Raw genomic sequence first — 12,887 nt, forward strand, 5'->3', positions numbered from 1 at the left:
CACGTAGCCACTCAGCTACCAATGTCTACCCACGGCAATCCAGCCGTTCCACGTAGCCACTCAGCTACCAACGTCTACCCACGGCTATCCAGCCGCTCCACGTAGCCACTCAGCTACCAACGTCTACCCACGGCTATCCAGCCGCTCCACGTAGCCACTCAGCTACCAACGTCTACCCGCGGCAATCCAGCCGCTCCACGTAGCCACTCAGCTACCAACGTCTACCCACGGCTATCCAGCCGCTCCACGTAGCCACTCAGCTACCAACGTCTACCCACGGCTATCCAGCCGCTCCACGTAGCCACTCAGCTACCAACATCTACCCACGGCTATCCAGCCGCTCCACGTAGCCACTCAGCTACCAACGTCTACCCACGGCTATCCAGCCGCTCCACGTAGCCACTCAGCTACCAACGTCTACCCACGGCTATCCAGCCGCTCCACGTAGCCACTCAGCTACCAACGTCTACCCACGGCTATCCAGCCGCTCCACGTAGCCACTCAGCTACCAACGTCTACCCACGGCTATCCAGCTGCTCCACGTAGCCACTCAGCTACCAACGTCTACCCACGGCTATCCAGCCGCTCCACGCAGCCACTCAGCTACCAACGTCTACCCTCGGCTATCCAGCCGCTCCACGTAGCCACTCAGCTACCAACGTCTACCCTCGGCTATCCAGCCGCTCCACGTAGCCACTCAGATACCAACGTCTACCCACGGCTATCCAGCCGCTCCACGTAGCTTCCTAGCTACCACGTTACTGCCGCATTCCTCAAACTCCTGTCAGTTCGCTGCACCCTCTCATGCGGAGAAACTTCATTAAGCCAAGTCTCCTCCAGCGAGCGTCTGCGCCAAGTAATACAGATCCAAGGCCCAGTCCGGGAACACAGCTCCTGAATTCCACGTTTGTGACAATACGCTGTACTTTCTTTGTACTGATTTGTGTATACTGGTTTCCCAGCAACCAAACTCTGACAGACTGATGTCATATGGCAGCGACGGGGAGCCGCGCAGACACTGACGGAGTCTGCTCAGAGAGACGGAGTTGGTCTGCACTTCGGCTGTCTTTGGTGAGGGGTGTATATAGGTAAGTCACTTTTCTTTGTTTTTTGTCCTGATGAAAATTCATTTTGTGAATTGAAACGTTGACCTAACTACGGGAACTCCGTGTGATTATTTTATATACATGCTTGAGTGCCGCCTACTGTATATGTATCTGTTATTTGTGAAGGAGGGCACCAGCAGCAGTTGAAGTTTTTTTAGTTCAGTGCCGAGTATTTGGACTTTATTTATGTATATATATATATATATATATATATATATATACATATATATATAGTGTATATACATATATATTCAAAAGTATATAAATATATATATACTCACACACAGAATTTAAATGCATATATTGTAATTATGTGTATGTATTTAAAATATCTATATATATTTCTATATATATATATATATATATATATATAAAGACAAATGGTAGGCGGCACTCACGGGACTTTTCAGAAAAGAATCAAACTGACAACTGTGTCAAACCTTGTCCGACGTTTCAGTCAGTAAAGACTTTTATCATGTTCGGTCGCACCCCTGCACCCTCCATTTGCCGGGCGCCCACTGAGTGTGTTACCAGCGGGCGCCCGGCTCCTATCCTCCTGGCGGTAGCCGGAGGACGGAGCTCCCTCTGTCTTCCGGGTCCCGCAGTGTACTATGGGAGTGATGTCATAACGTCACTCCCATAGTGCCGAGGAGTGGACGCCGCGAACGGAGCTCAGGAGTGAGCTCCGTCTTCCGGGTCCCGCAGTGCACTATGGGAGTGACGTAATGACGTCACTCCCATAATGCCGAGGAGCAGACACCAGGGATGGACGGCAGCAGCACTGGACCGGGGATAAAGGTGTTTGTTTGTTTGTTTTTTTTGTGTGTGTGTGCGCGGTGGGGGCCATCACTACTGGGGGCAACTACAGGGGCCTACTACTGGGGGCAACTACAGGGGCCTACTACTGGGGGCAACTACAGGGGCCTCACTACTGGGGGTAACTACAGGGGCCTCACTGTAGGGGACTCACTACTGGGGGTAACTACAGGGTGCTCACTACTGGGGCAACTACAGGGGCCACACTACTGGGGGCAACTACCGGGGGCTCACTACTGGATGTACTGCATAGGGGGACCATAACTGGGGAGCACTACATAGGCGGACCACTACTGGGGGCATTATATAAAAGGAACTGCATAAGGGGGGCGGCGGCAGCTGGGGCTGGCATAGGTGCTGGGGGGTGGTACATTTTAGTTTGGGGGGGGCACCAACATTTATCTTGCCTCCGGGCACCTGGGATGAAGTTACGCCACTGTAAATAGCAGGGTTTAACACGGGCGTAGCCCATGAAACCCTGCTGTGAGAACAGCGCACTCCGGGTCACGATGACCTGGAGTGCGCTGCTAGCCGGCCGATTGGTCCGGCTTCAATGGCGCTTGGAGATGACGTCATCTCCAAGCGTCCACTTTCACACTGGGGAAGCCGGGTCTATGCAGACCCGACTCCGGCGTGAGCGGCGCCGACTCGGGAATATCCCAAGTCGGCGCCGGCTAAATTCCGGGTCTGATCCGGATAGGAACTCTGGGCCCGATTCAGAGCCGGACGCTATTTGCGCTCGCTCGTTCAGAGAAAGGGGCCGGATATTTTAATAGAGCGCTCGCTCTTTGCGGTCTTTTGACGCCTCTATGTCTGAGCGAGCGCTCGCTATTTTGTAAAGACGCCCCCTGGCCGTTCGCATCATACGTCATCTCCGCTATTTATTAGATTAATCGAGTACATCGAAAGGCGTCTGAACTGCTCGCAGTGCTTGTGGTAGGATTTTCCTACCGCAATCCTGCGAACAGTTCAGGCTAAGAGACAACCAAGTGATGTGGCCGATGACGCTGCTTTGTTAATTATGCACACCCTTAAAACACCCGTTTTGACCGTTTGGCACGCCTGCGTTCGGATCTCCACTCCCCGTTTTCAAGCACCTTCCCCTGTTACCACCCATAAGCGCCTCATCCTGTCACTCAAATTAGCAGGCACTCGCTATTTTGCGAACACACGATTTCCGATCGCACTGACTGGTTGGCGCATGCGCATTACGACCCATACACATGCACAGATGTGCGAACATCGCTAGGAGCGAACGCTTACGAACGGCTCTGAATCAGGCCCTCTGTTCCAACTCCGGGTCAGACCCGGAATTTTGGTGAAAAAAGGGTATAATTAAGAGCAAGTGAAACCCCTTTCACATCTGAATGCCAGGTCGCAACCAGGATTTTGTTCATGCGTCCATCACGGGTGTGCCCAGGCTGAGACCCCTTTCAGAGTGGCAGCCCAATCCGGCACTAATGCCGGGTCAAAGACGTCACTGCCATCATGTGGTGAGTGAGCCGGCACTTGGAGATGATCTCATCTCCAACTGGCTCTTCCTATGCAGTGATCGGGACCTGGGTCGCATTGAGCTGGGTTACCCGTCACACTGCACCGCGAGCCGGGTTGAAGGCACATTCAACCCTTCTCGTGACCAGGGTTGAAATGCTTATTTCAACCTGTCCCTTTCATGTTGCACAGTAACCCCAGTTGCTGCGCGTTTACATACAATAATCTGGCTTATTGCTTGTGAAAGGGGTATAACTGTGCATCTTGGTAAAACCGTGCTGCACTGCAGGTGGGGAAGATTTAAAATGTACAGAGAGATTTACATTTGGGAAGGGTGTGTCCAAACTGAAGTCTAAAAATAATGGTGTCCAGCATTTGTGGGTTAAGGGCCTGATTCAGCAGGGATCGCAAGTCTGCAATCGCCCGCACCAACATATAGCGAAAATATGCAAATGAATACGATCATACTGCGATCGCAGCACTACATCATGACGCCCCCAGCTCATAAAACTGCCCACTTTTTATTACATACATCCGCATACGCAGAATGCAAACATCGACCGGTTGCATACGTCCACAGCTTTGCGATCCAACCTGAATCAGGCCCTAAATGCAAAATCAGCCAGTATTTACCTCACATGCAAATGTTTTTTTTACGTATTTGCAGCCCTTGCATTGCAACATGGTTTGCCCAGGTACACAGTTACTTGCTCCATCTTAGGGGTATAATTACTAAAGTACGGATTTTAAGAAGTGATGTTGCCCATAGCAATCAATCAGTTTATAGCTATTATCTTCTAGTGGGATGTAGTTTGGATACCTACAGCCGGGATGCTGGCTCTCGACAGTAGTGGAGATGCCGGAAACCTGACAATCGGCATCCCTATCATTAGTATAGCGGGGCCAGTTAGGTGTTAGCCACGGGAAAGGGGGGTGGGTTAGGTTTAGGTGCCACAGGGGGGTTAGGCTACAGACAGGGGAGGTTAGGTTAAGGCACCACTGGGGTGGAGTTAGGGTTAGGCACTAAGGGGGAGGGTTAGGGTGCGGGGTAGGGCGGGTTAGGGTTGGAGAAAGAGGGTTAAAGGGAGAGGGTTAGGATATTACCTAACCCGTCGGAATGCTGCTGTCGGTATTTTGACAGCTGGCACCTGATTGGCAGTATTTCATACCCAACCCCTTCAAGAAGGTGCTAGATAAATGTTAGGTAGAATCTGATTGGTTGCTATGGGCAACATCTCCAATTCTAAGAACCCTCATTTTAGTAAATATATCCCTTACTCTCTTCCCAAATCTGAAACAGACCCTATATCACTGTCAGTGTGCAGCTGCTTCAGTACTCTCATCATTTATAGATAGATTTGTATTAAATAATTTCCCATAGCGTTGTAAAGGGGCTCATTTATGAATAATGGTATACTTTATGCGATCTGGGCGCACTGGAATGTATTGATTTACACACGCAGGGGCAAGGTCTCTGAAAGGAGCCCGTCCCTGCAATGTGCTGGGAGTAAAGTTACTGCATTCGAGCATCAGCGGTCTCTTCACTCCTTTCTCTAGACCAGGGGCGGCTCCAGAGGAGGGGCTGCAGCACAATTCAAAATTCAGATAGGGGAGCCACACCAACTGCTACCCCAAACGCTGCCAAAACATCACCAGCTGGGGCTCACTGGCAGTTGATGTGGCTTCCCTGTTTGAATTTTGGACTGCACTGCAGCCCCTCTTCTAGAGCCGCCACTGCTCGAGACTACTTTGCATGTGAGGTGGCCATTGCCGGGGTTTGTGTATGTTTCTCCCAGTTGGTTTTGCGAAGTTTAGCACATATGGTGCGTACACACGGTACGAATCGTATCGTTATCGTTCATATTGTTCACTTTTTTGCAGTCACCAACCTGACAACGACCAACGATGCGCATTCCCGCATGAACGATAATGGTATCTATGGTCTTTCATGCATACAGGTCAACTTGGACGATTTTGTAAAGATTTGCCTGTAAAAAGATAGCTTCGCTGAAATATCTATCATCAGGCCCGCCAAGAGCAGCGCCCTGTAAAAAGGGGCGTGGTCTAATCATGGGAGGCGTGGCCACCCCCCCGTAGGTTGAAAAAAAAAGAACAGTTTGGAAGGGGGAGCAGTGAGCCCCCTCAGCCCAGCGCATAACCAGTGGGGGGCACGATCAGCTTGATCGCTCCCCCCACAGGCATAGGAGACTGCTGCGGCTACTTCTTAGCAGCCGCGAGCAGTCTCCCAGTGCAGCCCAGTACACGGCTGGGCTGCTGTGATGTAAGAGGGGGGAGTGAAGCGGTGCCGGATCCGGGCCCCTGCCGGGCACCTCTAGCAAAGCCTGGGTAATTATAGTACCTGCTCCCCTCCTCTCGGCGCCCCTGTCTATCATAGATCTCTATCAGTGTGTACAATCAAAATCGTTTGACCTGCACTACAAAAAGTTGGAGGGAAATCTATCAACGATATCTATGGTTGTTCAAGTTCTGTGAGTATGCAGCATTAGGTTACAGCAGCACAACATAATCTTTAGATGCCGTAAACTGCAGGGGCCAAACTCCGGAATGCTTCGCATTCTGGAGCTTAGTAAATCCAACAGCATCGCATCCCATACTTGCCTACTTTTGAAAATACATTTCAGGGAGATTGTGAAAGCAACACCTATGATCGCAGTGGTAAAGTGGGCGTGTACTGCTACATCTGAGAGGCGTGTAATAAAATTGCCTTACATCCAAATGTAAACGATATTTTTTTCAATATAACAGCTAAATAATGGAGGTAAAGTGCAATCCGGGAGATTGCTGGACTTTTCAAGGAGACAGGGTGATTACTACTATTTCAGGGAGTCTCCCTGACAATGAGGGAGAGTTGGCAAGTATGTCACATCCCCCATAGAAACCTATGGGGGCTATGGCTGCTGTCTGAAATAGAAGACCACAGCAGAGATCTGCTGTGATCCCTCCATAACACATCTGGGGGATACATAATATTTATGGGTATCCCCTCAAAAAGGGTGTTTTCAGGGAATATGCCGCAAATATTTAATGGTAAATGGGCCCCATAATCACATTAGACAGCAGCATTTAAGCAGCAGTCACCCTCTCCTTGTGGTAACCGAGCGGTCACCACCAGAGCACCTCTCACCCTGACAACTCTACAGAGAGGTATTTGTATCTGAGCAAGCTCCGCCTGGACTGACTGTAGGTCGGGCGTGCTAGTGATGTCACGGCCGGTGCACCCCGCCCGTCAGACGGAAGCCCTGGAAGAAAGTTTCTGCGTGCAGTGTATACGGGATGTGCGGCACCTGGGGCTGCGGGGTTACCGGTGCTGAGGACTGACGTTACCCCGCCTGCCCGTAGAGAGGGGTCAGAGGGTGCTGCATTACTACCACTCCCGGCAGCCCTGCACAGAGCCGGGTGACCCCCGCCATCTCAGGGACAACAGACATGTGGGATCCCCGGGAGTTCGAGCAGCACTGGCATTCGGAGTTCCCCGGGGAGGAGGCTCCGGTGATGGACCTGAGCACGGCGGAGAACATGAAGCAGGAGCTGGAGCGCTGCAGGGAGAACCTTCGGCGGCTGCAACAAGTCCTAGCCGAGGAGAAATTTAAAGTCCTATACTTGGAGAGCGCCTTGTCCCGGGAGCCCAGACCTATCCCCAGGAAGCGCTCCAAGGTGCCACCGCCGCCCCCTCCCAAGCGGGTGTCCGTCAGAGAGCCCCCTGCGCCGCCCTCCCTCATTCCGGTGCCACCTGCGCCGCCCCCCCTCATTCCGGTGCCACCTGCGCCAGACCGGGACTTCGAGGATGAGGAGGGCAGCACCGTGAGTTTCGTGCTGGGCAACCTTCTTCCAAAGCTGGAGGAGCGCCCCGAGGAACAGTTACCGGAGGAGGGCATACTGCCACGGAGAGACCTGTTACAGGTGCCAGGGGGGAACTCGCCAAAGCACAGCTCCCCGGAGAGGGGCAGCAATGGCTATCTAAGCTCAGACCGGGAGGATAACGATTCTGTAGGTAGGTCCCAGCTATCTCTATGTTGCCAGGAGCCGTTGCCAACCTGAGAGAGGACATGAGATGCCTCACCAATTAGTAGGCATCAAGTGGCTCTCCGGTGACTGTGTGACTACAAATCTCAGCCTCAGTGACCAGGCATACGATACTACACTAATATATTGCTATTGTATGGAGGTTGCATTATATAATAGGGGGAGAGATGTGCTAAGCCTTAGAGAGAGCTAAAGTACCAGCCAATCGGCTCCTAACTGTCATGTTACAGGCTGTTTGAAAAATGACAGCTAGGAGCTGATTGGTTCGTACTTTATTCCTCTCCACTTGATCTCTCTTCCCCATGGGGGGTGATTCAATACTGTGCGTTGTGAATATTCCTTGGAAGGTGTTCCCAGAGCTTTTCAATTCAGCGCGCTAAGTCCGACTAAAGTCGGAGAATGCCGGCGCTATTAACGGCGCACTGAATTGAATCATCCCCATAGAGAGAGACTTGTGCTACTGTGGTCCTGTTTATGTGGTAATTATTAAATGATGGCATGACAATGCAGAATCCCATATGGGGGGGATTCAATTCAAAACAATATGCTGCCGGCTATCGCAGCACACGTGCCATTTACTGTAGTGCCAACTTTGTACGTTTTCCTTTGCACCTCTACGGGGTGCGAAGGAAAATTTGCGATGCTGGTGAGTGCGATATGCAGGTCCGGAATATCACCTTGCGTCCATCACTTTGAATACCTTCCCCCATAGTGTGGTCAATAGAATTCAGGCCGATGCTCTGATCTAATGCGATGTATGACAGGTGTGCAGTGGTCACAAATCCCGTATATACGGTAGCCTCAATGCGCACATTTTAATATGCACCTAGATGGGGAAGAAAACAAAAGTGTGTAACTTAGGGGTCATGTAACAGCCATTGCTATAAGTTTTGATAATGACACAAGTATTGGTTTTCACAAAGTTTGCTGCTTAAGTGGTTTTAGACCTTTTTGTCAGATGTTACTATGGTATACTGAAGTACAATATACAAGCATTTCATAAGTGTCAAAGGCTTTTATTGTTAATTACATTAAGTTTATGCAAAGAGTAAAGTAAAGCATCCTGAGACCATTCATGTGTAGGGGTGCTTCTCAGCCAAGGGAGTGGGCTCTCTCACAATTTTGCCTAAGAACACAGGGGCCCACTTATTAATGATCGCATTTTGCAATGCGATCAGGGCATCCAGTACCGCCCATGATCGCATTGCAAAATGCGATCATAGCGGCTGAATGTATGTACCGGCACATGCAGGGTGATGGGCTCCGAAAGCCTGTCCCTGTGATATGGCCGGAGTGCGTGCGAGGCTGCTGCGCATGCGCAGTCCCGCGGTCTGCACATGAGCAGCGCCCATTGCCGGTGGAGGGATCTGGGAGATCCCTCCGCCGGCTGACTTGCGGTAAGTCCCCATAGACTACAGCGGCTAACGCTATCTTCAGATCGCATTCCCGATATTGATACATTTGGCGATCAATTGATCGGCCAGTATATCGGCCGGTGTGTACCCAGCTTATAGTACTAATCCGCTCCTAGCTGTCATTTATCTGTACAGCCTGTAAAATGACACTAGCTGATTGGTTGCAATGGGCAACTTCTCTACTTTGTCTCTCCAAAGTTTGATACATCTCCCCTTATGTCAGACGTTCAACATTAAGGGGTAAATTTGCTAAGCTCCGTGTCCTGTCTGTGTCTGTCCGTTTTTAAACACTGTTAGGAATGATCAGAATCGGGAGTCTTTTTTTTTTTTTTTTTTTCTTAAAGAAATTTGGCAATTTACCAAGCTCCCGCGTTTGTCAGGATTGTGTTTCCCGATGGTGTATGTGATAGTTCCTGCCCATGTTTCCCTCCCGAACAAGCAGCCTGCACATATCGGTGAGATATGTGCAGGCCGTTTGTGTATTTGCAAGTGATTAAATGAATTATATATATATATATATATATATATATATATATAGCATAACCAGCCTGGGCTCCTGAGCCAGTCCTGGTTCTAAAAATAAGGGGAAAAAATGTGTAGGGTTCCTCCTTATTTTAGGAACCAGCACTGGGCTCTGAGAGCCAGTCCTGGTTTTAAAGATAAGGGGAAAAAATTGCGTGGGGTCCCCCCTATTTTTAAAACTAGCACCGGACTCAAACCTAGCCGGGGTGTAAAGCCACAACAAGGGGACTCCTTCACCGGGGTACCTGGCCAAAGTATTAACACCCCAAGCTAGTCAACCCAAGCCGGGGAACTCAGGGAAATGGGACCCCCCCAATAAAGGGGTCCCCCCTCTCCAGAGCAGCCCAGGATTTTTCCTGCACCCCTGGCTGGTAGGTGCGCGGGTAATAGTATGAATAACAGACGAGCACTATTTTTTTTTTTTACAGCGGAACTGTAGGTGTCGGCATCCGGCGCTGGTTTTAAATATAGGGGGAACCCCACGCCATTTTTTCCCCTATTTTTAAAACCAGGACTGGCTTAGGAGACCGGGGCTGGTTATTTAAAAAAAAAAAAAAAAAAAAAAAGCAGAAACATACACGGATCACACTGATCTGTGTATGTTTCTGCTAGATGCTGCTCAGAAGGGGGTCTATTTGTAAGTTCTATTTTTACACCGTGTTTGCTTTTATTACACCAGTGATTATAATCACAATTTTTTTTTTAAATTCCTGTGTTGTATTTCTGTCTATGGAAAGTACTGCCATGTTCAGGCGATGGTGTATTCATCTATAGTTGTGTTTACGGGTGCAGTTTAACTTCTAAATCGGCCGTGTTCTACTCTAAATTTACAGCAAATAGCCCCATTTTTGCCATAGTAAATTCCTGTGTTTGTAAAAATTACAAAATGAATGCAAATTCGGGCAAACACGGAGCTTAGGGAATTTACCCCTACAAGTCAAAAGTTTCCAGAGTGGTACTACCATTCATTACATTATCTAAAAACATTTAAAAAAGTAACAGATGGGTACTAAATATTAGTGGAGAGAGAGAAGGTGGTGGAGAAGTTGCATATAGCAACTAATCAGCTTCTAACTACCATTTTTCTGGCACAGCTTGCGAAATGACAGTAAAAAGCTGATTGGCTGGTATGGGAAACTTCTCCAATTTATCTCTCTCAAAGATTGATACAATTCAAGTTCAGTACAAATGGAGGAGCAGTGCACCTTGTAGAGGAGGGACTGACCCACTGGTGCCACTCAAAACATCCTCAAGTGCCACCTTGTGGGTTACCTGCCCCTGGTTTAGTGTGTGCTTGTCTTTGAACAGAAAGGAATGGGATTGAAATGCTGGCGGGTTCAAATCCCGACAGCGGCTGCCCGACAGGATGAAAATCCAGACAGAGGCAGGTAAGTAGTGGTGCCTAACCTCCGCCCGGAGGTGCCTAACCCTAGCACCCTCCACCTTACTGTTTCCTAAACCTAACCTTTCCCTGGCCGAGAACCACCAGTGCAGAGAACGACACCCCGGGCAGGAAAGAGGACCTGCATTGGTTGTGAGAGGTGCAGGCTGCTAGAATGAACATTAAGGGGGCAATCCAATTAGTCGGGAGGTGTGCGAATCAGGTGTGTTTTGCCATCGTCACGGCGTTCAGATGCTGGTAACAGTATTGCATCTCTAATGCCTCGCTATCCTCTTTCAGGCTGAACTCGCTCAATTTTGTACGAAGCCCTATGAGGCTGCACACCGTTTTGAGCGAGTTCAGGTTGCCTTCAAGTACGCCCGTTGTCACGATGGCTCCGAGAGTGCATCGCGTATAATTGGATTGACCCCTAAGTGCTCAATAATATAGTTTATATATTAGAATTTGGTCAATTAATCTTCCATTCACAATTCATTATCTTTGTATCGCAGATTATAGATGATGTGCTATCTATATGAAAATAAAGGGAGACGCAAACCTCTGTACAGAAGTCAGGTCCTGATTCAGAGATGGACGCAGATCACACAGCCGCTGTGTGATAATATGCTAATGCTGCAGGAGGCATGTGTAAATAGGCACCCCATGCCGTATTCTCTGATCCCCTGCTATGTCCGAGGGCATGAACAAGTCATCTGAGTAACTCTCAGGTTACTCAGGATGGCCGGGAAATTCTCGCTGCTGTAGCCAGTGTAGCTGCATCCAAGGACACAGCCACTGGCTTCAGCACGTCCCAGTAAACTGTGCCGATGCGCCCCCGTTTTCTGTATCTGTATCTGTGCCTGTTGCCGCTCCAAACGCCAACATCATGTCAATTATGCTACAGCGTTTGGGGCACTGCGATGAACCTCACAGCCCCGGATCTGCAAGTGCGCATTGCGGCTTCCGTGAATGCGCAGATCTGAATACATTGGAGATGTACGTAAACATCGGGTTTACGTACATCTTTGAATCAGACCCTAAAGGCCCCTATCCACTAGAATTAAATGAGCGATTGAACGATATCGATATCGTTCAATCGTTCATAAATCATTTGCAAATATGTCTAAAATGATCAGCGATGCGCCTGCCCGCGGGTCGTTTAGATATCTATCATCGTGCAAACATGCTGGTCAACCTGACGACCTGCATGTTTGCAGATGATGGATGAGCCTGTTCTGAACGACTGCTCATTCAGTGCAGGCTTATCACAGGCTGAGAAACGACTGCACGATTACAATGTCGTAATCGTGCAGTAGTTTTCATGTCTGCTAGTGGATAGGCACCTTTAGTCATGTTATATTTGGTTGCCATTTCCCAGCAAGGATACTTTATGTGAATGTGATTTTTTTTTTGGGGGGGGGGGGGGGGGGGAAGAATTACCTTAAGTGGCTTACTCTGAGCCTATGTCTTTCAGTAAAGGTAAACGTATTGCTGGATACTTCGATGCAAAAAATGATCTTTGTATTTGCAAATATAAAGTTCTCCTATTTTTTGAGCAAAGAGATGTCCTCCCCTGTGCGCTGGAGAAGGGAGGTGATGTGCACGGTATTATTCTGGCATTTTGTATTAGAAAAAACAAAAGTGGGGGTTTGGCACATGCCTGGGTTATAATCACATTTTCCGGCAACTTGCTTCCTCTTCTAGGACGGTTTCCCAGCTTTGCTCCTACTGTTTTTAGTTCTGTTCTTAAGTCTTTACTGAGATCAATGTGGAAGATAAAATATCTTCATTCAGGTACCTAAGTTTGTTTCATCTTAGATTTGCGGTGTCCTAATTTAATTATGCATTACAAGCTTTGCCTTCTGCATTTTGCATCCTGTTTCATAGATCCCTGGTGGGACTGACTTTGCACTGCAACAAAGATTTTACTGGCATAAAATGTAACTGAATCTATTGGTAGTAAAATGACAAAGAAACATAGCGCCCGTACTGCTTTGTCAGAATGAATCATAGCTATTAATTCCCCAATCCATGTAGTACTACTAGAGACTGAAATGCATTGTAGCTCTGTGCTAGTACTGAGATGGGCAGATCTATTGTTACTGCTGTTTC

The 12,887-nt window shown here is 48.9% G+C and overlaps 1 protein-coding gene across 1 annotated transcript in view; it reads left to right on the top strand.

The window, feature by feature from the left end:
- Positions 1–6,573: 6,573 nt before the first annotated feature.
- The window catches only part of ABR (ABR activator of RhoGEF and GTPase), a 444,215-nt gene continuing 437,901 nt past the window's right edge, over positions 6,574–12,887 (top strand). Inside the window, exon 1 of the mRNA XM_088477779.1 lies at positions 6,574–7,425. Within this exon, the coding sequence (XP_088333905.1) occupies positions 6,861–7,425 (565 nt within the window). The 5' untranslated portion in view covers positions 6,574–6,860. The remainder of the gene's footprint in view (positions 7,426–12,887) is intronic.

This window comes from Taudactylus pleione, unplaced genomic scaffold, assembly GCF_031769625.1.
Source record: "Taudactylus pleione unplaced genomic scaffold, aTauple2 ptg000203l, whole genome shotgun sequence".
Lineage (NCBI taxonomy): Eukaryota > Metazoa > Chordata > Amphibia > Anura > Myobatrachidae > Taudactylus > Taudactylus pleione.